The sequence below is a fragment of the Aythya marila genome, assembly GCF_965140915.1.
Source record: "Aythya marila genome assembly, chromosome: 5".
NCBI classification, from domain to species: domain Eukaryota; kingdom Metazoa; phylum Chordata; class Aves; order Anseriformes; family Anatidae; genus Aythya; species Aythya marila.
In genome coordinates, this window is record NC_139046.1 from 37,571,313 (window position 1) to 37,598,703 (window position 27,391).

Genomic DNA, 27,391 nt, shown 5'->3' on the forward strand with positions numbered 1-27,391 from the left:
CTTCTGAAGCGTGCATCTCTTGCATTGGATGCAGAATGGACCCTGCAAATGAATTTGTGGTTGTTTTTAAGCCACTAGTATTCTTGTCTTGGATTCAATTATTTTGTTTCTATTTATTTGTGTTTAAGGACTGTGAGTGGAGCCCTCTCAGACAATAACAAAGCGTGCTCTTCCCTCATGTCACAAAAGGGATTCTAGAAAAAAATTAATTCAAGGACTGAAAGAAGAAAATAGACAACAGGATGAGGTTTCTACTGGAAAACCAAAGTTAAAATTGAGGAAAAAAAAGAGATGAGAAAAAAAGAGGAAGTACCACTACAGCGAGTGGGCTTCAAGAAAAGCTCTGCCTATACATCCAAAGATAGCACAGAAATCAAGACACAGGAAGATTAACCTGCAGCACCATTAATCCACTTACAACCTAGATCTGACAAAGAGATAAACCTTCTTCTTCCTGCAGATATAATCCAGTTCTCTGTGTTCCGTTCAGACTTGTTTTTCCCCCTGCAGTGCCTGAAATGGATTTGTGTGCTGACTCTTGAGATATCTTGTAGATATCTACCAAAAAAACCCAAAATAAAACTATGCTCTTCCTCTTCTCCTTCATGTCGTATTTTAACTGGGCCCAAATCACCAATACAGAGACCTACAGACCTGCATTAAACATGACCTAAGTTACTACTTAGTGGTGGTACACACTTCAAACATAGATAAGGGATAAAAAGAACAAATTGAAAGAAAATAGCATATAGATCTTACCCTTACCAGTAAAACTGGCAGAGGACAGTTCTGATGATCCTGATTTAGACGTTGCTTCACATTCCAGTATTTGACTGAGATTTTCTTGGATACGTATCACAGAATCTAGGACAGAGTAAAAAATCAGAGAACAATATTGTTCATACTTCTGCTTGTTTTAACAAACGTCACAGGAATACATTCACAGGAGTACATAACAATGTTAGTACAAACAGGATTAGCTGTGTAATTACAAATTATTATCTTTGAAGAAAATTAGCCCACAATGATTCAAGTGAGACTATATAAAACGCAGAGAAAGGGATCCTTAGAGCAGTGGACTACTGACAGGCACAGGAATAATCCAGCAGAGAAAAAGTATTGTGTGTGAGAATAATAAATTGACACCAGGTACTCATTGCAAATATTGTTTCACATTGCAGCAGAAGGAACATACTTGCAAAGTTATAGGTCATTTGTCAGGAAGAGATGGACGACACCTTGAGAGCTGCATCTTTAAATTATGAAATGGTATCAACATTTTGAAAACACTATAAAGCGAGCTAGGACAACGTATGTAGGAACAGGTAGACAAATACAGACAGGCAAGCACATCATGCACTTCCAATGCAGTGAAACAAGACCACTGGACTTGATCTGGAGCACCCTCTGCTGTTCCAGTTACAAAACCCTCAAGCACAGAGCCAAATGCAGAACTGATGACAACACAGATGAGAACTGATCAACAAACCAGAAAAGAGAGCTGTGCCAAGAATGTTAAATAGAACCAATAAAAAAAGGAACAGGAGTCTAGGAGGAAGGAAGAATATGCACATTTCCCCCACAAAGTCTCATTTGGTTTAGGGGGAAGATGTGGTTGAATGCAAGTTTTAGAACTGCTGAAGTTGTTAGTGGCTTCACGTTAAACAAATGAAATAAAATCAAACAGTGTTGAATAAGAAAATAAACCCTGAAAAGGAGCAACAGAGAAAAGTGAGAAAGTTTTGGAGCTGTTGGTTTATGAGTACATATGCTTACAAGAAAGGCAAGGACTTTAAGAACATATTCTGGGCTAGAGGGAAACTGAGGCATACATCTAAAAATGTTATGGCCTACTTGGTAAAACAATTCTGGGGGAAAATTTGCCCTTCTTTCCCAAACAGCAAATTCTCATGGACAGTCACCTGATCGCTTTTCTTTTAACGCATAGGGGAAGTCGAGGGCTTTTTCTGCATACTTTGAGAGCAAATTGTCAATGTCTTCTACAGTGAAGCCAACTTCCTGTCCACCTAAGAGCTGGAGCAGTGTCTGCACAGCCACAGCTACCCAGTCCACTTTCATATTCATGAGCAGCTGTTCCAGCATAAGCAGTGGCCTGGAGGAGAGGTGGAAGTAGTTAACACGGGAGAGCTCAGGTAGAGTCAGCAACACCTGTGAAACAACAAGAAGCAGTTAAAATTACGTGCCTCCAAATCTGTGTTGCTGTGAGATTAAAGACAAGAAACTGTCTGAGCAGCTTACACAGGGAATGGAATGACATGCAGAGGCTAAAAAAAATGAGTTGGGACTTCTCAGGCCTATTCATAGCTCTGTGACAGAATTAATGTACAAATTTGCAGAAGTTACTTAGCTTCTGCTTTCACATTCTAAACACTGTCTTATTTCAGAGACATCTGAAAGTTAGAAAGCATTTTGTGACCATGTGACAGATATGTTACAGCAGGGTAGAGCACATTCTCTTCTTAAAATAAGGCTACAAAAAAAAAAAAACACATTATCCCAATCCTTATCTTTACATCATTTCAGGAAACATGAGGAGAAAATATGAGCAATTCTCCTAAAGATGACCAGCTAATATGGATTCTACAAATCATGCCTTCAAAAGGGACAAATAAAGGAACAGCTTAATATTGTACTAAGCACTAGAGCAAACTGTCATTTGTAGTCCTGCAGCAAACCGTTAATTACAGGAAGCCCTCCATGTTGTTCACCTACAAAACATTTGACTAAAGTAATCTATGGGTTAATACGTCTGTTTCCAGGGTAAGCCCAGAACCTACATGACTTCTGCAAGGGCAACAGCCTTTTCACCAGGACTGAGATAGCAACTGTACTAATAGACACCCCAATTTATTCTCTCATTTAGTCTGCATGGTCCCCCACTCCTCACAGCTAAGAGTGAAATAAGAATGCTCTGTTTACACTGGGAGCTACATTCACCTCAGGATGCAGGAAATGCCAAGATGGAGAAAGGAAAGGAGTTTTAAACCATTATTAACCTTATTTTGGATCTTGAGACTAAGGATCTTGAGTCTGATTGGTTGAGGATGCTTGATAAAAACCTACAGGCAGGTACTTCTATAGTGCTTCTATATTGCTGTTAATCCTACAATAAAGGAGTTTTACTCACTTTTGATCCCATATAGAGTGCTTGGATTTCATTACGGCGTGCTGTTGTCAGATTCTTGTAGAAGTGATTTGTGAGGTAATCAGCTAAGAAATGAGATGCTGCCAAGCTGGGATGCTGGTCAAGGGACTGCTCACTGATTGCAAGGCAAATACCAGGGTCTTCTATTCTTTGCAAAAGCTAGAAACATACAAAATACAATAAATCCCTACTGCATTCCTGGAGAGGATTCCTCATAGTCAGTGAATAACAGATTGCTGTCCTACAATGGTCCAACAAGCAAATTAACCTCCACAAGTGTCTTATGTATGTCATGGTGATTTAGATCATCCATTTGCCTACTTATTGCCTATTTGCTCCATTTCATAATCAAAATAACTTTTAAAGTATTCTAGAAGCAAGGCGGAGACCTTTCAATTCTGCATCTTGTATCTCATTCCTTGCTTAATTTTTTCTTTCTTTCTTTCTTTTATTTTAAAAATATGTAGTCTGAAAGAGCCTGCATCTTATTTTACTCTGTTATGAGAAACAGCTCTGTAATTATTAAAAAAAGAATTCATACTTGGGTAATTTGGGCACAAAAGCACAACTAATTCATCTTACTACTTTCACTTCTGATTCTTCTGCTTAAGCAGCACAAAAGTGCTTCATTATTATTTTTCAAATAAAAGGTGGCTCGTATTTCCCTTTAATTAAAATAGTTGTAAAGACATTTAAAGTTCTTGGTCCAAAAACTGGACTGCAAAGCTATATTTTCATTTAAGTGGACCAGGTGAGAGCCAGGGTCCTGAAAGCATATCCAAACAAATAGCATTCCTTAAAGGAAGAAGCAAAAAAGCCATGAAAATGCCAAATAAAACCATTTTCTATGACCTAGCAACTACAAAACAATTTGCCAAAATGTGATATACAGACAAAACACGTTTCTGATGATACTGAAATTTCTCAGAAATATCCATGTGATGTGAGTAAGTGACAGTGACAACAGTTTGGATACCTTATTCTCAACTTATTCAACCTTGAGATGTAAGGCTGAAAGTGTCTTGCTGTTACCTGCAATGCTTTTTCCATGTCACCTGTCTCCAGTAAGTGGAGAAGGTGCTCACGGTGAAGGTTGATCAAGTCTTCTCTTGGGACAGGATACAAGTGCCCCCATTCCTCACACAACTCATAGTCCTAAAGAATAAGAGAAAAAAAAAAACACTAATGAAACAAAACCAAAAAACAACCTTCTCCCCAAGTTTCTCCCAAAGTTCTGATCAGCTTCAAGAAATTCTGTAGCTTAGATTCTTCTCCCCTCGTGCAAACATAAAAAATGAAAATGACAAGAGGAAAGAGATGACACCCAGTTGGCCAGTCGCAACCTGTACTGAGAATAGTTTCTCACCTCACAGTAAGCACACTGACTTTCTAGAGACATTCTTCAAGCCAACCAGATTTACAGCATTAGTGCTTATATAATAATCAAGCCTGTATTACACCAAAAGTCATACCATTAAAGTCTTCAAAGTCTTAAGAGAAAAGAGTAGGTTTTACCTCCAAATAAGAGTTACAGGATTATTAATTACATGTAAGTCTTGACATTAAGCACATACTTGTATTTGTTTCTGTACCACAGAATTGAGTAAAAGAGTCCTTCCTCTCAAGGTATTAGTATCTGTTGATTGCTGTTTTAAAAAGCTAGTTCAACAAATTTATCCACTCAAAGTTTAATGTGTCCACATGACAATGCCTAACCTTTGCCTTCAGAATGATATTCATGATGGTCTGGGGATCATCAGTGCAGGCTGTTTTCAGATCTTGCCAGTCATTCCACAGAGGTTCATTTTGCAAATTCAAAATCTGAAAAAGTTTAATATTACTGTAGCACACACAAGTTTTATCTACAAAAATCAAGTCTAGGAAAACAGCTGAGCTGCTCACATCAAGAGACACTTTGCACAAAGAAGTCTAAAAGGAGATCCACATTTATCTTTAGCCCTCTACCAGGGTAATGTAATGCACTTCCACTCCAAAAGAACTGTTATCTTTCTAGAGGTGTTAACCTACAAATGGCTCTGCAAAGCAGGTTTGTAAGGGAAGGTTTGTAGAAGACTACACGGCAGTAATTATGGATGAAAGAGTAAGTGTATACTGCAGATGTTGCTGGTGCTAACAAGTGAGAATCATCAGTTAGGAGAATCACCACCATACAGAGTTCAGCAGGGATTTATTCCTCCTTTACACTCCATCTGCCTTTTCAGTCTGTGTTGAATTGCAGGCCAGCCAGTCTGACTTAACTTGGGTATCTAAACTCCCCTGCAGTTAGAAGAACTGCCTGCAATACAGATTTGCTTATTGGACCAGTCATTCTCTACACTACACCTAGATATATCTACGCCTCTCAGGCAGACAAAATCATGAACTGCAATGGAAAACTTCCAAAAGTCCTAGCATTGAAACAGAATGGAAAAACAAGTTCTTTGTAAAAAAGTGGGATGCACAAAAGTTTATGTCTAAACTTATTTGCAGACCTGAACTCTCATAGGAGAATGGGAAAGTTAAAGGGTGGAAGAGTATGTTAATTGGATACGACAGTACTGAAAACACATGATATGTTTTTGGAATGAAAGACTTGAAAAGATACTATGATCAAAAAGAACCAAGGGCCAAAAACTTTTTTTTTTTTTTTTTTAAATTGCAAGCCTGTTTTCTCCCTCCTGCCTGTTTCAACTTACTGGTTACTTAAGTAATGGCTTTGTACCTTTTGATAAACCTGAAGTTCTTTCTTCCTGCTCTGCAAGTTGGCTTTTAGTTCATCAGTTATGCCCAAATCAGAAATGCAATACGCTAGTATTTCCAAACAGGCATCAAGTGGCCATTTGTCCAGGCAGCGCAGGGCCAGCATACTTCTCAATGTTGCATTTTTTACTTGGAACAAGTACTGCCAGCCATCCTTACCTGCAGAGAAAACAAACCACCAGAAAAAACTCAGTTTCTGTATTTTAGAAAGACTTAAAAAAAAAACAAGACCACAATACACCCTCATCCGCACTGGATGGTACCACCAAAACAAACAGTACATAGCTGAAAAGCCTATACTTGACTCATGCCAAGCATCAGGTTCTCAGGAAGCAACCAAAGTCATATGGGACACTTGCTATCTTTAAACTCCTGAAAGGCCTCTCTTTTCATGGGATACATCATCCACGTATGACAATGGCACTGCTGTAAGAGATGTTCCATTAACAATACTGTGTCTTCTGACATATCTAGCTCTTCACATACAAGTAACACTGAAGATACATTCCAGTTCTCTTGTACTAAATAGGTTTTGCATAAGTTTACTATCAGGATTTGCAAATTTGCGAAACAGGAACTACATCATCAGAGAAAGCAAATTCAGGATGATAGTAGGGAAGAAATCTGTTTGTCTTCAGATTTGCTCAAGGACTGCTACCTTAGTTTCTACCTGCTGTTTCAGGCTGTATTCTTCATATAATACAAAAAGGGCAGAAGGCAGAGGAATGCAAAGGAACACTTGACTTCATCTATCTTACCTTCAGCAGTTGCACAGCTCAGCACAACATCCTTAATGTTGTCCACCTCCTCCACATCCTGACTGTACAAATCCAAGACCTTCAGAGCTCTGACCCAATCCTTTGCAGCAAGTGCTTGTTCAAAGACTTCCATTAATACCTTAACAGCTGTGGTGGAATGCAGTCCTAGGAGAACCAAAGATACGTATGTCTTGCCAGAGAAGGCACTAGCCAAGCTGACGCCTTCCTCTTGCTGATTCTGAAGTGGCTCAAACATAGCAAGCAGGAATTGTTCCAGGATGGGGAACTCCTTCAACAATGCCTCACACTCCCTGGAAATCTGTTCCAAACCTAATGGCACCTCCCGTTTGCCCCGAAATTCCATCCAAGATAAACTCGATTTGGAAGTTTTCTGTATATTAGTTGCACTTAGACACGCCACTGTGGCTGTTAATTTTGACTGGGACTTTAGGAAGTCCAGGGAGGAGGCAGTGAGTGTGTTCTGGCTCAAGTCAGTCACAGAGGATGGGGCCTGAGTGCAGATGTCCTCAGAGGCCATTGCAGGACTGAGGGTAGGTATTTCAACATCTGGCAGGCAGTGGCAGGCATACTGATGTGCTAGGTTGCTGATGTTTGTCAGAAGTGACTTTGCCTGGCTGGTTTGCCTTGCGCTGCACAGGGACAGTGGTTCACAGCAACAGTTAACAATAATTTGCTGCACATTCAAGTTCAACTCTTCTTTAGCCAAGAGTGAAGCAAGCCTGCAGGATTGAAAACAGAATCAGCTTACCCAACACAAATAAACAGTACTTCACAATTCCAGATTTTCAGGAACATTCCAAATGCTTTGTGAGCACAAACCCCTCACACTCCTCACATGAGAAGAGTACAAATCTTATATTCACTCAGTATGAGAGAAATTATACAGCATGACATTGATAACTCACAGCTTATGTTGCCATTCCTTTAAAGAAACTGTTGAACTTACCACTCAAACATTGTCGTATTTAGGTACAAGTCATACTAATAACAGTTCACTAATAGTGCTTTTTTTTTTTTTAGTGCTTTTTTCTTTAAGAACTTCTTTGTCAAATCAGACAGCTTGATTTAGTTGTTTGTGATGGAAAGACCTTAGATTACCCAGTTTTACTGGGGCAAGAGCCATGCCCAGCTGTCTTCTTGAGAAGGATTACTGGTATATTTTATTTTGCCGTTTGTTTTTTTAAGCTGCAAGTCCAGTGTTCTGAACAATATTACACTCAATTAAAAAAATATACATAAAGGTTCTCTCTTCACAACAAATGGTAACTGTCAAATATGGTACAAATATGGAGTTGTAGCTGTAGAGAAAATATAGACTAAGCTCTCCCTAGACACCAACCCTTGCAGCAATAAGTGACCTACTAGTGGGAGATAACACATGGAGGCTGTACCGCCTGTGCTAAGTAGCCAGAGAAGATTTCAATCTTAACTGAGATCCAAAATCACCTAGAGAGGTATATCTGAAAAGCACCAACCTGTCAGGTTGAACCTGTCTTTCAAACAAGAGTTGGGAGAGTAGCTGAGATGGACTCTGCTGTAACAGTATGAAAGGATTCCCCACTTTCACTTCTGCAGATAAGTCTTAAAAAAATAATAATAATAAAAAAATCAGAGCAAGACAGAACATTTACTACAACACAAACACATCAGCCGAATAGACTGGCCAAGTCTTGTATTAGGAACACAGATTTGAAGAGCCTGAGATCTCTTGACCTAAGTTCACAAAACTTCTGAAGAGTCTCTGGATATAGACTGGTAAGTCCATGTTCTATTCGAGTCAAAGTCAGCAAAGACAGACAGGAATTCACAGAAATAAAGCTACTTCTAAAAAAAAAAAAAAAAAAAAAAAAAAAAAAAAAAAATGCTGAGTAACTGTTTGCTTTGTTTCAACAAAGTGCATAATCTGGGTCAGCAGTTAACAATACTGTTCTGATTTACCCACTGCCATCAGCTACTTTTTTCTTAGCTGTTGCTGGCCTAGGTGTTAAGAAATGAAAAAGGCAGTGCAATAATAGAAATTGAATGATCTGAACTACACAGAGGTTGTAGGCCTGTTTACAAAGGAGACATTTTTATATGGTTACTTCTTAAAGTCAGAAAGACTACACAGCCTGGCTATCTTCACTTATACTCAGGCTGTCAGACAAACCCCTTACCTAGCTCTGTATTCAGACTTCGTAACACAACAGCACTCAGTGTAGTAACATAGTCAAAGAAGATCTTCACGAAGTTTGTCTTCATGTTGCTTTCTGACATGGGCTGGAGATGTTGGTCAAGAGTTCTCAGCAGGAGCTGCGTTTGATTCCAAACTAGGTGTTTCTCCAGTTCCACAGGTTTCAGAGATGCCTGTTCCACCAAGGTGCCGAGCAAGCTCCCTTTAGAGTCTGGTTTAAAGGAAGAAACACAGATCCAAGATTCAAGTCAGTGTTAAATGCCAAAGGCAGAGGGTGGAGGGGAAGGTTGAGGAAAAAAAAAAGTGAGAGAAATGCTTTAACATTAATGACCATGGTTCATCTAAGTCGGAAACCTTGTATCTGGCAGCTTAAAAAAGCCTAAATATTCCTAATTGTGTGTCATTAACAGATAAGCTTATTCCAAAATACAGCTGTTGACCAGTTTCTATGCCCCAAAACATTTAGTCCTTAGAGCTTTCCTAACTTTTTGCTCATTAAACATACATCTTTAAATGTTTTATAAACACCCACATGGCATTTAGAAATTTGACAAACGCAGAGAAGACATAACAAAAGATCTCATACTACAAAATAAAGAGCTCTTTGAGAAAAGGCAGAGAAAACGCAACTCTGGAAAACTCCTTTAGAAAAGGATTACATGTTTTTTAATAGCTTTATGAAAATTGAAAGGTATATTACGCTACAATAGTTTTACAAGTTTATCTACTTTTTGTAAAAGCTAAGGAAACAGCAATAGTAATACACCCAGTTAACTATAAACTGTCAGGGCAAAAAATACTTTAAGAATTCTTCGTTACGATTGAAGAAAAAAAGTACAAGTAACCTCAAATGTACTCATTTACATTTGCCTTTCTTCTCTGGCAAGCTCTGAAGACAAATGCTTGGATTATAGGAAATACAGACCAATATTACACTTCACATTTATGAATTTAAAAATGCATATTTTTGATGTACAAGTCAAAGAGCATTACTACTAGATTTACATTTTTCAGGACTGGACAAAGCAAAAGTCTAGATTCATTTCTCAGTCTTCATGACCACAAGAATAACTCACCCACAGAACGTTCAACGTGTGTCAGTGCTTTTAGGATTTGATCCAGATGGTGTGATAAAACAATCTCATTAGTAATGCTTTCTTCAGTCAAGGCAGGATAGCAAGCTTGAAGGAGGTCTACTATACTGCATCGAAAATAACTGCCCATTTTCTCATCTGAGATCTCTACAAAGAAGGAGAAAGAAATACCAACTATAACAAATACGGAACTATGTTTGCACAGGAAAATGCCCACAGAACTAAAACTGTATTATAATAACATTAGTTTGCCAAATTCAGAGAGATTCGGTTTATTCAGAACTGAGGTTGAGTATTTTTGTGTCGTCCCCCCCCCCCCCTTTTTTTTTTTTTTTAAAGTACTAAGCTAAGAAATGAAAAAACTTAGAACTTTCCACTGCAACAGAAGGCAAGAATTTGAAATAAGCACATTCCAACAAAAAAACATAGCAGTAAAGCATACTACCTGACTTGGACTGCCCTTGAGATGTGCAGGAATAGTTGAGAATTTTACTTAATTGCTGAAGAACTGCTGGGAAACCCTTTAAACCTTCAGAGTGCAGTAACACAAAGTCAGGTCGGTGGCCTAAAAAAAAAATCATGGAACAAAGACACAAAATAAAACTTTTTCCTTTTTCCATTCCTAATACAAAAAGCACAAAATGAGATTTCATTAAGACTCATGTGTTAGCACAAACAATATATTATACAAGGGCATTTTCTACAAAAATCAAATGCCTACCCCGAGTTTCAAGGCTGTTGAAAAGTCTTCTTTCTGCTGTTTCCAAAAGCTGTTTGCACGTCTTCCAAAGATGGCACTGAGTACAAGCTAGGTCAAATGCTGCCATTGCTGAAGGACTGAGGTCCTCGAGGACTTCCCGGAGAGGATCAGTATGCTCCAGCTGGATGTTGTTGATCCAGAAATTTTCTTGGAGAGTAGGGGCAAGACTTCCAGAAGTCGCAAGCAATTTATCAGTAACATCCGAGATGGAATAAAATACCATACCTACAAAAGTCATCAAAAAACACAATCACTAATTAAACAGGATATTTATCTCAGATCCTGCCATCAATAATTATTCTCCAATCCTTTAAGAAAACAATAAGTGACCTGCTTTACAAACCATTTATTACAGAATAGATAAAACAAGCTGGGCATCAACAGTAAATTCAAGCATCCTTATCTTCTCTATCAAAGAACCACTACTTATATTTCTGAACAACTATTGCACTCATTATGACAATACCCAAATTGTTTTCTCCTGTTTTCCATTTGTGCCACATATTTTTTCAGAGGAACTCTAAAAAAGTGGTCCTTACCTGCTGCTGCTGCATTCCCAATAGCTTGCAATGTTGAACGGCCACTGCCAGATTTCCTGATGCCTCCAGTGCCATCCGATGCTTGATTTTCAATATTGTTCTCCACTCTGGCCATTTCTCGTACAGCCTCTTGGTAGCGCTCCATAAAAACCAATTCGCCATAGCAAGGTGAAGTATCAAGATTAAACATCAAAGCCACCTTTTAAAAATAACAATAAATGTCATTACAGAGTGTCAAAAAAAAGTTTTAAAAGGTCAAAGAGCTTTAGGGATTTTTAAAGGAAATGAGGGAATAAAACAGATGCTTTAACTGAAAAATATGCACTAAAAGCAGGCTAAAATAGTCACTTTCTCTTTCCTGAAAGTGTAAAAAATTGGGCCTTAGAGACATCTTCAGCCTTTTTTTTTTTTTTTTTTCATGTTCAGCTATTATTCGCTGTAAGAATGGAGATGAATTAATTTTCATTTCCTGTATCTTTCATAATCACATTTCAATTTACTGTGTTGCAAGGGAAATTTAGCAAGTTAGGCCTATGAAATAAACTATTTTAAACAAATTCTTTTTCAGCAAGGAGTATCTTCTAGAGATTTAAAGACAATAGATGAGCATAGCTGTACAAATTCCTAATAGCCAACCAACAAGAGAACGCAAACCAAGCTTGAATTTGTTCTTATTAGCAATACTGAGATTTGGAGTAAAAAAACAGACAAAATGCTTCTTGATCCTTTAAGTAGGGAAAATATGAAGTGGCCTACTTGACGTCAGACAAAACTAAGAAACTGAACAGCAGCCTACTAGTCTGGTGCAATGACTGAAACTGTATCAACTGCTTCAATATTTCTATCTGAAACTCAGTAAGGTCACTGCTTTTTGCAAAAGATGCAATTGCTGATATTTCAAGATATTTTTCAGAGCATCAGCCCAAAAGCCACACACAGAAAGGTAGCTGTGAGAGAATAAAGAGCTACAGATGTGCAGGTTGTCAGTTTCAAGTATCTCTGCCTATTTTCAGTACTGTTAATTTTATCCTCAAAACGTACCACCTTCAAATAAATGCATTCATCACTTTGGCTCCATTTTGGGTAAGGAATACATTTCTCATGCTCCTACTGAGCTTAAAAGTAGCAGACAGTCATGATTTTGATTCACTGATTAAAGCTTCCTCGTGTGGTTTCACATGAGTTCCTCACGTTATTCGTTTTGCTGAAAGACTCAGCTTGGCCAGCTCCAATCAAACATTTTCATGCTTTGAGAACATAGGCGTTTTTACACAATGGGATAAAAAAAAAAAAAACCAGCATCCTTGGTACAATAGGAGCATCTTTGCTCCTTTCGCTTGCTTCTACTGCGGTAGTGACCCCTTCATTTGGAATGAAGATGCTTCAGCCTGTGCTTGTTAACATGGAAGGAGCAGAACTTCAGTCATCTTAACCACAAATACAAATAGCAAATCAGATTTTAATTTGCACAAAATACATGCAACTCACTTACCTGATGGGCTTCCACAAAGTTTCCTCTCAAAACACAAGAAATTAATAGTGATTCTGGTGGGGAAAGCATCATAGGTATCAGGGGGTTTTGCTGCTGTGGTCTCGCCCTGCTTTCCAAATTACTTGAGCCAGACACATTACTGGTACTTCCTTCTGTAAGACAATTAATTAATCAGTATGTTAGTATGGAAAAACATTTCACCTGTTAAGAGCCAGCTAAGAGGTAAGGGCACTTCACATATATAACACAAAAATATAGGTGCAGATAAAGAGGACAACATATACACCTTGTTCAAAATTCTTGTAAGAGTTATTTCCCTCTTTGGTCAGAACCTTCAGTTTGCATCTCATGCAGATGTAACCCTTCGGCAGTTATATAACACAGATGCAATACTAAGGCACTGGTTCAGTATTGATAAAGGAAGGAGTCTTAAGTTCCTGACCTATTAATATCAAACTGGTATGCCTGAGCTTCTTTTCAGTTACATTACCACTATTCTATTAGCTTTTTTTTTTGATGGTATGCACATCACTACATTTCATACTGTTTCCTGCAAGCCAAAAATACCAAGGAAAAAAAGTTTTCCTATTCCAGAAGAGCTATTTAGTATTCTAATTAGAAAAAGTCAACTAAAAATGGGAAATTTTTCCATTTCTGAAATTGATAAGTTCTAATCCTGTCCTGCACAGAGCAGTAATTCACACTGACCAGTCAGATGAGTATTTCATCATGGCACATCAACAAGACAAAGGAGCACTACTTTTGTGGCTTAATACCTGAGGTACTGGTGCTTAGCTCGCTACTTGTACTTTCCAATGATGGACTGAAAGTTCCCTCTTTCCCATCTAAAATGGAAACAAATCAAAATCAGCACATGAAATGCACTTTGTCTAGACAAGGTGATTTAAATTTATTGCAAACGACAGATTAGGCAACTGCAAGAGATCTTGAGAAGTATCTCACAAGAGATACCAGTGATGCCTATGATAAACGCAAAAACTGCTCATTTTAAGAAAACACTAGGCAAGAGACTATTTTGGGGTGGCCAAGTGATGAATGACAGATACTTTAAAGCTTCTTATTTTGAAACATCTGACCCACAAACCAGACATACATTTTAAAGGCTAAATATAAAAAGCATGAGGAACCAAGCTTTCTCTTACAGCTGTCAATGAACCTTCAAGTCACGAAGGTTCCTGTGAATTTGTACCCTAGATACGACTGCAGTATGAATGAAACTATAGCAAACAGTCATTGGATATAGTGGAGGAAGGGAAGAATTGGTCCTGTTATTGCAAGGTTCTCCTCTGCCCTCCTCTGGATACGTATTAAAGAATTTATTTTCTTATCTGAATTTAAAACAACATATCTTTTAGTTGTACAGGTAAGCTTCAGGGAAGCAACCCAATCCAAGTGGAACTGGAGTAAGACACTTCAAATTAGTTAGAAAACTACAGAAAATAAATCAAATAAATTAACCTCTTTACTAATCTCTAACCTCTCTCTGCTCAAGTCTGGTTGCATTCAGCTGTAAACTCAGCAAAATGACCTGCAATTCAGAGACATTTTCTCCTAGTCACTTTTTCAACTCACCTGTTTTGTACCTTTGAGATCTGCTTCGCTTCTTAAAGCTGTTGGACCTAATTGAAGAGCTAAATCTCCGGGAAGATGCAAGCTGATGTTCTGTAAAAGAACACAAAAAAAACCAAAACATTACCAAGTAGCTGGACTGCCCACAAACACAGTTAACTGAAAGTGCCTATTCAAAGCCTACCTGCATTCCTGTTACTCATCACCACCTTGTATCGCCAGTGAGCTTCAGAAAGGTATTTGGAAAACTGTGACACACGACTCCCAAAGCCATCTCTGCTCGCAGAAAGGTTCAAGCACTCAACAAGCTCCAGCTCTTCACGAAGCACATTACTGGAGTCCCATGGGAGAGAACTCTGAATTTCTTCCAGATGGTTGAGGAGCAACGTGAGGAAGGCATCCATGGCTACATCATCCACTAAAAATCCAGTGACACCACTGGTGAAGTGTTTTAGATCCAGACAGCTCAGCCTAGAGGCCTCACAGCTTTTGCCATGCAGTTCTGAGTCAGGAAGATCTCGGGGATCTGAGTGGACTGTCCGAGCAGCTAACAGATGACTCTCTGACTTCTTTTCAGCCTTTATTAGGTGCTGTGGACTTTCAGAAGCAGAAGACCGCCTACTGATACCGCTTTCTACACTCACTGTAGAACTCTTTTTATCAAGATCATCATCCTCTGCATAGTCCTCAGGTAGAAAATTCTCACTATGGAGGTCACTGTAAGAAACAAAAAGCAAGGAGAAGATGTTCTCCAGAACCTCCAGGCGCAGAGGAGCAGGAACACTCTTTAAGAACTGGTGACACTTCGCAAGGTACTGAGGAAATGCTGAGGAGCAATCTGTACATGTAAAAACAAAAATAAAGAACACTTACAACACTTCCCAGGAATTCTTTCTTCCTATCTTTTCTAAGGAAATTCTTGGAGATGCAACTGCCCAATAGCTCAAAGCCCATCATTCCTCCACACATCAAGTACATATATGTTCAACATTTTATATTTTTTAAAAAGATAGTGTGCCTCCTCACTCTCAACTGCACCAATCACCACCATGTCCAACAACATTCAAACTCAGATTACACCCATTTTAGCTGTACACAAAAACAACACACAGGTTTTGGGAAACTGATTTTCTGGGAAATCACAAGCTCTTACAAAATTATCCCCCCCAGAAACATCCTGTACCTAATACAATTTTCTTTTTGCATTATGTTTTAATCCAATTACTTCAAATGTTTCAGAACGCAGATCCGTGTTCTATCCATATCTATCATTACTAGAGATAACAGCACCTCACAAAAACGCCATTTAAACTTGTTTGCAAAGCAGCCACAGCCCACCAAATAGAAAGATAAGCTGTACTCTTAAGTGATGATTCAAAACTCAGCAAATGGAGAAGCGCAAGCTACTGAATCTGAGAAAGCAAGCCAATCACCTGCTGGTTCTGCAGAAGTTGTGTCTTCAGGGCTATCACCAAGAAGGCTGTGTATGCAATCTTTGCACTGGGAATGCTTATGTGAATTCACACAGAGAGCATAGATCGCATACTTCATGGCGCAAAACGCTCGAAAGAGCGCCAGGTTGCGTTGCTGACTTAGGGTGTTAGGGAGTGGTGCCGCTGTGGAAGAAAATAAGGTTGGTGAGGGCATAGAAGGTTAAGAAAACAACAGAAAAAAAAGTTTGTTTGTTTTTTCTCCCCGCAGTTCCCACACAGCAACACTTTCCTGGACTTTATTCCCCAGTGCCACTTCCCTCCCAGCTTTTCTCTACCTCACAGTTATTTATCAACATTAAAAAATAAAAATCTGCAAGTTTGTGTTGCAGGACTTGGCTACAGCACAGAATGATGAAAATCTGTTCATAAGTCTCATTAGGAGTAAGTGGTTAAGCTGCACTGCTGCCTTTACAACACAGAAGGAATCCTGTCTGGTTCCAACATGTAAGAGCTTTGTGTTCTATCACGCAATAGATAAGCAGAGAGACAGTGAGACTGGCTATGACTGTGGCGAGATCAGAGTGCCACCACTTCTCAAATCTGTACTAATAAACAGATATTGCATTTTGATTCTATCCACAATGTCTGGCCATATTTACCTCACATAACCTGCCATTGATTAAACAAAAAAAAGCACAGTCCCATAGTTGTCTTCGCACAGTTATGATGTGCATCTTAGAGAAGTACTACACCCGCTCCCTTCTCCTTTTTATTTTTTGGAGAAAATGAGTGTACTGTGTCATTGTCACATGCCAGAGGCACGGTCCCTTCTAATTACAGCAGACCACCAAAGCTGTAAACAATGTACAAGTCACATCATCATGCCCTTCACACGGGAACATAATATAAAGTCATATTTTCTGTTCTGCTGGCTTTAGATGAATCAAACTACCACGTATTACATTAGGGCTAGAATCCACTATCCTCCATTCTTATATGGGGGATAAATTGCACTTCTGCCTACTGTCAACGCAGAGGAAGTATTCACAAAGCATTTTAACTAGAGACTGGTTTGATGTACTGGTAATGTCCCCATTCAAACACTGAGACTGAACAGCATTACCTAAAAAATGTTTCAGTACTGCCCTCCACAAGGCTTAAGCATGGTCTCAAATGAAAACATCATCCTGAGCTCTTCTGAAAACTACTGAACAGCCAAGACAAAGCCCTGAGCGCTCAGGCAGTTTAAAACCCATTTTTCCATAGCACTGCAATTCTAAATAGCAGCAGTGGTGGAAACCATCATACAGACAGCAGGCAGAACTCAGAAAACACCCAAGTATGAGTCCTTCTCAGAACCAACCCGGACAGAGCAATGAGACAATGCACCAGCAGATCTCCACTGTTCTGGAGCACCTGAAAACCTCTCAACCTCACCGTCCTAAAGAGGACTTCAGGCAGGCAAAGCCACAGGTCTGATAGACACAGGTCTGTGAAAAGCAAGATGCTAGTTGGACATACTGTTAAGACATACACTGGTAATTAAATGCAAATTTAACACATTTTTGCCTGCCACATGGAAACACACAGATGCACTCCATCCAAGTCAGTATCTGTATCTAAATCAGCCCTTTTCCTTGCAACAATACTGAAAAAATAGTCTGCAACTGTAAGCACTTGCCTTTCCTATCCCAGAAATACTAACATCGTATTCTTGAATTCTGTAACTCACATAGAAATTTCTTTTGTTACTGAGACTGATCACACACAAACTAGTCTTATGCACTAATCTGGAGAACAGAGGGTCTCTGTCAGGGAGCGTAGTGATAGGACACGAAGTGATGTCTTTAAACTAAAGGAGGGCAGATTTAGATTAGATGTTAGGAGGAAATCCTTCATTAAGTGCTGAGGCACTGGAACAGGTTACCAGAGAAGCTGTGGATGCCCCATCCCTGGAGATGTTCAAGGCCAGGCTCGATGAGGCTTTGGGCAAGACAGTTCGGTGGGAGGTGTTCCTGCCCATGGCAGCAGGGTTGGAACTGGGTGGTCTTTAAGGTCCCTTCCAACCCAAACCATTCTGTGATTCTATGATCTGAAGGGTGCCTGCATACAGCTGTGAAATGGTTTCACTGCTTCAGTTTCACTACTGCAGCTAACAGATGTGTGTTAAAAGAGGAAGAAGGGAAAGAGAGAGGGGTGAGGAGAGAAAAGTGTTAGCACTATCAAGTCAGAAAAATCTAAACTTCAAGATTTCAATCCTCCCTTTAAAATTCAAAATACATAATTTTAAAGGAAATTCTATTAAACTGTTTACAGAACTATCTGAATTTTACTGAAAAGAGAGGAAGAATTTGTCCTCTGTTCACCAGTTCCGTAAATTAAAGTGATCTGAAAAAAAGAAGAGAAACCACACTGTAGCTTATTTGCTAGTCATGCAGCCCCCAGAAGATCTGACAGGTCTGCCTCTTCCTGTTGTTGAAAGATTTTTGACAGAAAAGAATAAGCTGCAATCAAACAAGCGTACAAGAACAGCCACTTCTAAGTGAACTAACGTGCTTGGTAATCTCAAATAATTTTAGGAACCAAAATGGGACATGGGAAATGGGAGAAACAAGAAAAGAGTGATGTAAAGACAGACTGTAGTTAAGCCTTACGAATTTTAACTTTAAAGTAGATTTGCTACGATTTAATGTTAAAATGGGAAAAAAAAAAACACACCATTTTGTATACTTTCAAAGTGAAGATGTTACAGTATAAGATACTGCCAGTTTCATTTGGTTATGCTTGTTGGTTTTACATTGAAGTGCACAGATAGCTGAAATCCAAAATACACTTACTGATCCAGCTAAGGGATCCAGTTATACAATATGTAAGTGACAGCGAACAACACAGAAGATAGTTTTAGAATTAACTCAGTGTAAAGCAACAAGAGGAAGACCATTAAATACCTTTTCTAAAACAAACTGGTAGGAAGTATGAATGCATTCTGAGCATGTGTGAAGTCTTGATAGAGACTTGAAAAGACTCTTTCAGAGCTCTATCCTTGCAAGATCAAAAGAGATCTCACAACTCCTTTGGAGACAATTTAGTCTCCAAAAGAATTCTAAAGTAATTTCCACACGCTCTCTAGTTTTCTTCCACAAAAGAACTGATAAACAGTATCTTCCCTATTCACACAAGTAGGTCAAAAGAACAGACTCTTCCTGGCAGAAATACTGATACATCAAGTATGTGCTGCTCAGGGGTTTTCCTGTGTTCTCATTATCCTCCGCATTTACCCTGCAACTGTTGGTCTCTAGCAGGAACTTTCTGAAGCAGCTCAATAACATCCTCTTCATTCAGTGTAAGAAGATTAGTGAGGTGATGAAGAGAGTACACTGCAGTGTGGCAATCTAGACTGTGCAAGTGTTGCAAAAGAACCTTCCTTGGGATAGTAATACTGCAAGAGAACAAACAAAGAGGTGGCACACAGATTTAGATCTTTCAGCCGTGATTCAATATATATCCCCCCTCTAATTCAGATTCAACAAAACTACAGCATTTAAAGTAAAACAAATAGTGTAAGTAATGCCCACAACACACTTAAAAGCTTGCAATAAGCTGTCATGAGATTATTTGCCAAAAATCACAGAGTACAGTTTCTATTTGCATTCATAAATTGACTAATAGGCAGCTTTTGCAAGATCGTTTGGAAGAAAGTTCTTTTGTTTTACCTGTTTTGCTGTATGCACCATTCAAGAACTTCCACTTGAGACCAGAGCCCATCGCAGAAATCTTTTAGTACTGAATCATTGCACAGATCCTAAATGGAAAGACAACCAAAAGAATCCCTTTACAACAAATCCTCTTGTCAAACAGCAGTACCAAGCCTTTGTGACAGATGTGGTGTTCACAGGACTCCTTTATCTCAGGGATAATTTTCAGGTGCAGAAAATTCCCAGTTTTATTACAAAGGCAGCAAAATCTAAGATCCATTATGAAGGAGCATCAAAATCAGCCTCCACTCCATCTACAAATCATGGAAAGGTGTCTACATCCCTTTTCAAGATTAGCTTTCAAAAATAAAACTCATGATTTTTAAAACAGACTTTAACCTCTAGAACTAACTGCAGAACCGATGATATACTGGGTAGCAGACACTTCTCCTTTCCAGGCATTCTTCTGCTACGATGCCTGCCTATTAAAACTAGATCCAAGACTTCCACTTTGCAGAGGCTGCTGAACAGACATTCCATGGTAACTTGCTTAAGGCAATACTAGACTAGATCTGCCCCAAGGACCCAGCAGCACAGGGCTCCCTGTCTCACCACATCTGTCACTCAAGCCACTTGCCTGTAGGCAGACATCACCTGAGCTACAACTACGTGCCCACAGTTAGAACCAACAGTCTTCTCTGAAGAGAAAGACTCCCAAATAAAGTGGATCCTTCACTCATAGCTCCTGTGATTGATCACCTTACTTTGAGAATGGCTCTGGGAAATTTCCAAGCTCCCCAGTTACTTAACATGTTAATTGTGACTAGAATTAATCACTATCCACTGAGCAAAATGACATTGATCAAACACCCCCTGGCTCTTTTTAAAATTAGTCAAAGACTGTTACTGACATTTTCTCTCTTATGTGAGCAGCAAAGGGCTGAACAGCTCACATAAGATGAACTTTCACAATCACCTGCAAAATCATACTCCCATCATGGCTGAGGAGTAAGAAGAAAGGCAAGTGTTCAATGCCATTATCTATGCCAAACTAACATATTAGTTTAAGTTCCCTTCTGAGAAAGATTAAAATGCTCACTGGAAACTCCCTGTTTTATATCTTTGTTTAAAGAAAAACTGTTCTTTAAACAAAAATATTCAGGTTCTCACAATTTGAGGTTGTAGTTTTTTCTTCTTGCAAACCAGAAAAATAAAATAAAAGTCAGGAACTAACAACCTAAGCAAACAAATTGTATTTACTGGATTCAGATCAGGCCATTGCCACTTGCTTTCTGCTGGCTACCTGGGTTTTGTGAAGAGTCCATAGCAATGCTTTTGCTGATTCCAAGCTTTGACAGTGAGTCCATCCTAGCAACACCAAGAGGCGGCTAAGGGGGTTGAATTCTCTCCGCAATAAGCTGCTCAGGCCTGAGAAGTCTTCTCTTTTCAGTAAAGTTAACGCTGTCACCTAGAAAACAAAACAAGAAACATTTACCTTTTCAAAATGCAGAGATTCGTAATGCTTGCTTGGCAGGTTATGTAAGTGAGGAGACATTTCAACATTAGTTTCACTAAAATGGTGAAGCACTGTATCTGGAACTTTCCTAAACTTGTATTTTTACAAGCCACCACAATACTCTTCAGTAAAAATTAAAAAATAAAAACGTAATTTCAAATGTAAACTATAGAACCAACTCACAATCCTTCACTATGTTACCATTAGGATCTTTCTGTGGAACGTGTCTATGCCAAGGGCATTATATAAGAAACTTGACTGAGCAGGTTGTCTAGAAATGGAACTACGTTTAACCTAAAAAAATTAAAGTCACATTAAAACAGCGACCACCTACCGGGATTCTATTTTTTCCATGTAGATACATTCAAAATAATTAGATAGATACATTAGGTAGATACATTCAAATAATTTAAATCATACCAGAATATCTTCTGCCAGAACTTCATGCTCTTTACACTACTAAGTTTCACCTTGCCAACTCCTGAATATCACTGCCCCAGCTACAAGCATTAAAAAATGCAACCAAAATGCAAAGCAACCAGTTCAAGGCCACAGGGTAAATCATCAGGCACATTCACCAAAAGTGCAAGTAGAACACAGCACTTCTCAAGTCCTAAAGATCTAATCTTCAGTCGTCGTGCAGATAAGCTTTCCAAAAATCACATCAAACTCTTTAAGTTCATCATACAGCTAGAAGTAGCAGAGTTATCACCAGTTATCTTCTTGTTCCTAAAACTCATTGATCCTCCTAAGTACTATCTAAATAAACACACCTCTGTGCATCACCAAGATATGGTCAATACAAGGACAGACTTCAGCTGCCACTGGGATTCCCCCTTAATGGTTTTATGGCCATACCAGAATCTGTTCCAGAAAGTGCTTGCTGCTGCTCAAACAGTAAAAATATGCAGTCTTCCAGGAAGCAACCTCTTTGGGATCCGAGAACAAGTTCATCATGGTTCGCTCTGTATCCAGCTGCTCTGATGAACCTAAAAAACATTATCAGATTACCTTACAATGCAGAGGGGTACCTTGGAAATAAGGTTGTTAATTTAAACGGAAAAATCCTTAGCATTTCCTTGAATACTAACGAGTTGTTATATATAAACAGTTCAGACTCCCAGATACTGTTACTGGATAATGACAAATCCAAGCAAATAAATGTGATAGAAAAGAAATAGGACAGATAGGAAACCGGACAGTTGTTAACCTCGCGGAAGCCTGTTCAGTGCATGGGTTGTTTGCATTAGCTCAGTTCACACTGCATTTCTTTCTCCCCTCATCCTCATGTTATCTGGATGTTGCATGAATTCTCACTTCTATGCAGAGACACTGTGCTGCTTTACAGGGCAGCAAGGACTCATCCACCACAGCAACTTCTCAGATCTGTACGAATTACAAATTCAGCTATTCTCAGTAAGAGCAAATGCGTTCACATCTCCATTTCTCTACCCCATGGGGAAACCCTAACTGTGATTACCACCAGAAATGGCAGGCTGCCACACCATGCCAGCCTGAACTTCCCTTCAGCAATCCCTGTGAGTGAAAGGAAATTAATTGGCCTGAAGAAAAACATCCTCCAATACTGATGACTCTGAGCTGGAGCTGAACCAATAAGAATTTTACATCCAAGTGGAAAGTCAGTTTCCAGTTACAAGCAAGACCTTCAGCAGGAAAAACTCAGAGCAATTAATAGAGTAAAATAAGGGGTGATAAAGGAAACATTCACACAAAAAGGCAGCAAAGACCACAGAAACATAAGCACCCTGGTTTTCCTATGCCAGACCCTTGCTTTTAGTCATTTTAGCATCACCTTTTGCAAGACTCTATGGCTTGTTAAGGTACCTTTTATCAAGAGAAGTGCCCAATTCCTTGACAACTTACCTGTCTAATGCCTAACCAGGTCTGTTACACAAGAAATGAAAACAAACAAAAAAAGGTAAAACAAACCTTTTCCTGTTGATTTTGACACTAGGAATTTTTCTCTTGTCCTTTCTATGAGAACACTGCTATATAGGTTTAACAGGCCGTGGCTCTGTTTCCTCAGCATACAGCTTAGGAGCTTCTCCTCCCTCAGTGGGCTTCCCTCAGCCCAGCACACATCCAAGAGCTCCCTGAACAGGTGTCGTACTTCATCAGTCTGATGTTCCATCTCAAAAGTCACCATACTGAGAGCAGAATAAATAGTATCTACTAGTTCTCTTTGATCTACTTCTGAAATCTCAGAACTGCACTGAAGCCTCTGCAGAGATTTCAAGGAGTCGCGAAGAAATTCAACAAAGATGTTTTGTAGAGAAGAATATTGTTGGAGTGAGGAGCCGCGTGTCCCTTGTTCCTCCTGGAAGAACTCCAGCAGGGCTTGTGCCCTCTGTGGAGCCCGTAACAAAAGCTTCCGAAGAGCTGAAACAACATCCAAACTGAATCTATGAGAACAGCCATCTCTCCTTTTCCTGTCAGCAGTGTGCTTGTTCAGGGTGCATTCAAATGCTTCAAACAGCTCCTGGCAGGGAAAGAAAGGAATATACCTTTCAGACTTCATAAGTGATATTATTATTTTCTACAAATAGAAGAAACATGAAAGCCAGAAGTTAAATCAATCTGGAAACATCAAATTACCTAGGAAAACCATTAAATATGGTCTACCTTGTCCAGTATACCCCATAGAAGACTGGATATGCCAGAATACACAACAAAATGTAAGCAATCCTATAACATACAACTACACTACACTGGCCAGGTGCTCATAAGTAAGTTGACACCCATTCCTTAGTTCACACAAGCAGCTCCTATGGGATGGCTGATGCACTACCCTATTCTATCTCTTAACAATATACTAATGTGTCTGTATCTTCCTAGGTCAGTAAGAACATGATGATTTACTATTCAGGCTTTTTTTTTTTTTTAATCCTGCTTTCCTTGATTCATATAATCTACCTACCTACTGCACTGTCCTCATTATCACTAATTTTTCAAACTTGGCTTCTGAATCTGTTGGCCATTTTGAACCGTCTTGCTGCCTTCTCTCTTATGCAACACTAATTTTTCTTGCTAATAGAAGCAATCCTACAGTTCTAGAACTAGGCAGTGGAAGACAAACAAGCAGGAACAATTAGCACTCCCAAGGAGGGTTAGTAAGGCAAGGGACAACTCAACCATTATACTTTCTAGTTAGCAACAGCTGAAAAGCAATTAAGCAGCACTTTTGTCATTTCTGTAACTGTGTGTGCTACCCTCACCTGGAAGAGGCATCTCAGGGAACATGGAGAGGAGAGGTGGTTGGCGTGTATAGAAATGAGAGGATTGGAAGACAACTTCCAATTGGACCACAATCTCCTTTTCTTTATTTGCTGGATTAAAATGTAACTCTACCTACTGTCATGTCTCTGAAAGACATTGTGATGAAGAGATGAGGTTGATGAATCTCGTATTTCTCTGCAACTCTGCAGATAGTGGTGCAATCTTTCATCTAATCTGATGTGGACTCTAGACGGTAACATGCACCAAATTCATCAGTCATCAGTAGACTTTAAACAGATTTGTTTTAATCAACAGTCAAGTTTACCTTGCTTGCTTGCTTTCATCCTGTAAGTGTTAATTCTGCATCCTTACAGAAATATTGACTGCCTCTTCCTTATTCATATTAAGGAGCTCCAAATAGCCTCTGAAAGTAAGTTTTAATTTTCCTCTTAGAAAAACTCTTCGACGAGTTAGAACCTGTGTAACTGGACGTGACATCCGAGGCCACTTCAGACACCACATCAGGTTGCAACCAACATCATATTAAGACAGCTCCACAGTTAGAAACTTTCCTGATTTTCTGCCCTACACTTGCTTTTGATATTAATCTATTTTTGCATGTTTCAATGTGTTTCTCAAGTAGAGCAGTCTGTAAGTAACAATAATGGAAAAATGGCTTCTGGATCTCAGTCGTACCAATCAGCAAACAATATCACTAAAAACAGTACAGCACTCAAAACCTTCCAGGGAGAGGGTGGGAAGGTGCAGAGGTGATGGAAACTAATATTTTAGGAGAAGGAAAAAAGCAAATAGACATACATTTCAAAGGCACTTGCTGACTACGGTTTCTTTTGGCTCACAGTGGGCTTTGTGATTACTGACATCTACAGATGTCAGACTGTGACAAGTAGCTGGCATCAGTACTGAAGTGTGTTAGGAAGACCAAGAAGAAAAGCTTGTTCCTTGCCTGTCAACAGCTTCCTCTCTAACCAGAGAAATCATTTTCAGATACACTGGATTAAGTTAAAACAGGGAGTTGAATTACAGTCTCTTTCAGTAGCCTAAAAGATTAATAACACATTCATATCTCATGGAAAGAAGGCCGCTGAAAGCATCACCTTTGATTCCCCAAACTGACAGTTTGGCTTTCTGCATATCTAGTGAGAAGAAGGGCACGCTAAGCAGCTAACCTTTAGGACTTCCTCAGAGACATCTTTCTGCAATTCTTCCAAGAACAATAAAAATTCAGTTTCTCTCCGAAGAGTAACTGGAACAGTTTTCTGAAACAACATAAAAGAATGGGGAAGATGTTAACCAGTATAACATTTATGTATCTGTGTTATCATAGCTGAATCTTAGCTATTGCATCAACTTTTTGAGGCAGACAAATCTCTCTCTGAAGGTATCTAATTCTCATTTGAAGACTACTGCACATCTAGAATCTGCTGCTGCAACAGTGGATTCCACAGAAATCAGAGACAAACATAACTTTGGAAACAGAGAAAAATGACACTTCTGCAGGAATTACAATCCCATCAATTAAAGACAGCTTTCACTAAAATAGAGAAGAAAAAGTGCAAGTCTAAGTAGTGACAAAGATGAATTAAAAAAAAAAAAAAAAAAGATTATACGACCCAGTATACCAATTTTAAAAGTAATCTAGGAAAGAAGACTCTCTCTTTTACTAGTGAAGCAGGTCACACCAGTCATTCTGAAAACAGCAATAGAGCAAGCACAAGTTATACTCCTTCAGCCTCTAAAGCTTATAAAGAATTGTCTGATGCCTGAACTACTTCATTACTATGGTAAGAAAGGTGCTACAAAAATGCAGAAGTTGATAAACTCGTGCTTTCCAATTACAGAAATGCTCGATGCTAAAGAGGCTACTTCTATTACCTAAAAAAAATAAAAATAAAAAAAATCCCTACTTTTTCTCCAGCATGCACAAGAGAAAGCAACTTTCAAAGATTAACAGTTGTTTCCTGACAAGTTTGTTAAAATGATGGACATCTCCAGCTACCCTGAGAACTTAGTTCCGTGAACATCAGGAAAACTAAGCAAATATTTCACACTTGGAAATCAGCTACAGCCAACTTTTGTACCTGATTCCTTGCAAGCCATTTTTCCAACACAAGAAGCCAAAGCCATGCCGTTCTCCAGGGGCTGCAATTCTGTCCACATCTACAAAAGCCATAAGCATACATATCGGATTACACAACGTTCTGCCCATCTCTTAGATCCTGGAAAACACTGTCAGAGCTTATTTGGATTTATATATTTCTTTGTGCATGGTAAAAAAAAAAAAAAAAAAAAAAAAAATACGGATGACTAAATCTTTGAAGAAAAGTCATACAAGGTAAGAACAGAGAAAACATAATATTTGTACTACTTATACATTAACTTAATGATTTCTGCTCTGCAAATAAATGCTTTTGGATCTGTGAAATACGAACAACTATTGCCACAGGTCTTTCCTTCAAAACACTGAAATTTATCTGTGGTCTAAAGTTCAGTCTGTAGAGACCTCTTTCAGCACTTCAGCAGATTTCTCTGCAATCTGACTGCTTGCCAAACTCTATTTCCTGTTCTGTCTAGTTCTATCCCCCAAATTGAAACAAACTTACGTCACAGTAACACAAGTGTAGCTCTTTTATCCAAATTAAAATTAACCTATTGTACTAATCCATCAATCAAACAACAACAACAAAAAAATCACACTTCTAATTTCCCTATGCTTTTCACGTGCTCCCATTCTTACACACACATTCCAAAACCTAAACTGTCCAGGAACACATTCAGTATTGTGAAAGGAACTAGGAAAAAGCAGAAGACAGTTCATCGGCCTTTAAAAATCTCAGCAGTGCTAACTAATGCCTTTAGATGCATTAGTCCAGCTATGAAGGACAAAAAGAAACAAATATGTTTATGTCTCACATGATCATCCTCTAGACTGCCCTAAGTCCTAGAATCTTTACCAGTGTTGCACAAATCTTCATGTGAGATGCAATCATCTACTTGGAGAGGGGGGAGCAGCACTGAGCTTTAACCTTCCCCTTGAACGCCAGTGTTCCCTGGAGTGCTAGAAAGCCACCCTTCAGACGCAACTACTGAAGGGCAGAAATCAAAAATAACCACGCACAAGCAAAACTAAATGCTG

General features: G+C 39.0%; 1 protein-coding gene across 7 annotated transcripts in view; it reads right to left on the minus strand.

The window, feature by feature from the left end:
- The window catches only part of ZFYVE26 (zinc finger FYVE-type containing 26), a 43,758-nt gene that overhangs the window by 15,371 nt on the left and 996 nt on the right, over positions 1-27,391 (minus strand). For 4 of the 7 annotated variants that reach the window (XM_082762081.1, XM_082762080.1, XM_082762086.1 and 1 more), the window contains exons 3-27: positions 26,337-26,415; positions 25,425-25,514; positions 22,948-23,497; positions 21,856-21,986; positions 20,785-20,949; positions 19,500-19,588; positions 19,065-19,225; positions 15,787-15,969; positions 14,538-15,191; positions 14,357-14,446; positions 13,540-13,608; positions 12,764-12,915; positions 11,272-11,470; positions 10,694-10,957; positions 10,418-10,537; positions 9,955-10,119; positions 8,862-9,089; positions 8,181-8,286; positions 6,685-7,424; positions 5,889-6,085; positions 4,883-4,987; positions 4,199-4,321; positions 3,149-3,325; positions 1,923-2,169; positions 760-864 (exon numbers count right to left, since the gene is read on the minus strand). In XM_082762081.1, the coding sequence (XP_082618207.1) occupies positions 760-864; positions 1,923-2,169; positions 3,149-3,325; positions 4,199-4,321; positions 4,883-4,987; positions 5,889-6,085; positions 6,685-7,424; positions 8,181-8,286; positions 8,862-9,089; positions 9,955-10,119; positions 10,418-10,537; positions 10,694-10,957; positions 11,272-11,470; positions 12,764-12,915; positions 13,540-13,608; positions 14,357-14,446; positions 14,538-15,191; positions 15,787-15,969; positions 19,065-19,225; positions 19,500-19,588; positions 20,785-20,949; positions 21,856-21,986; positions 22,948-23,497; positions 25,425-25,514; positions 26,337-26,415 (5,189 nt within the window). The remainder of the gene's footprint in view (positions 1-759; positions 865-1,922; positions 2,170-3,148; positions 3,326-4,198; positions 4,322-4,882; positions 4,988-5,888; positions 6,086-6,684; positions 7,425-8,180; positions 8,287-8,861; positions 9,090-9,954; positions 10,120-10,417; positions 10,538-10,693; positions 10,958-11,271; positions 11,471-12,763; positions 12,916-13,539; positions 13,609-14,356; positions 14,447-14,537; positions 15,192-15,786; positions 15,970-19,064; positions 19,226-19,499; positions 19,589-20,784; positions 20,950-21,855; positions 21,987-22,947; positions 23,498-25,424; positions 25,515-26,336; positions 26,416-27,391) is intronic. The other 3 variants (XM_082762083.1, XM_082762082.1, XM_082762084.1) reach the window with 2 other exon arrangements.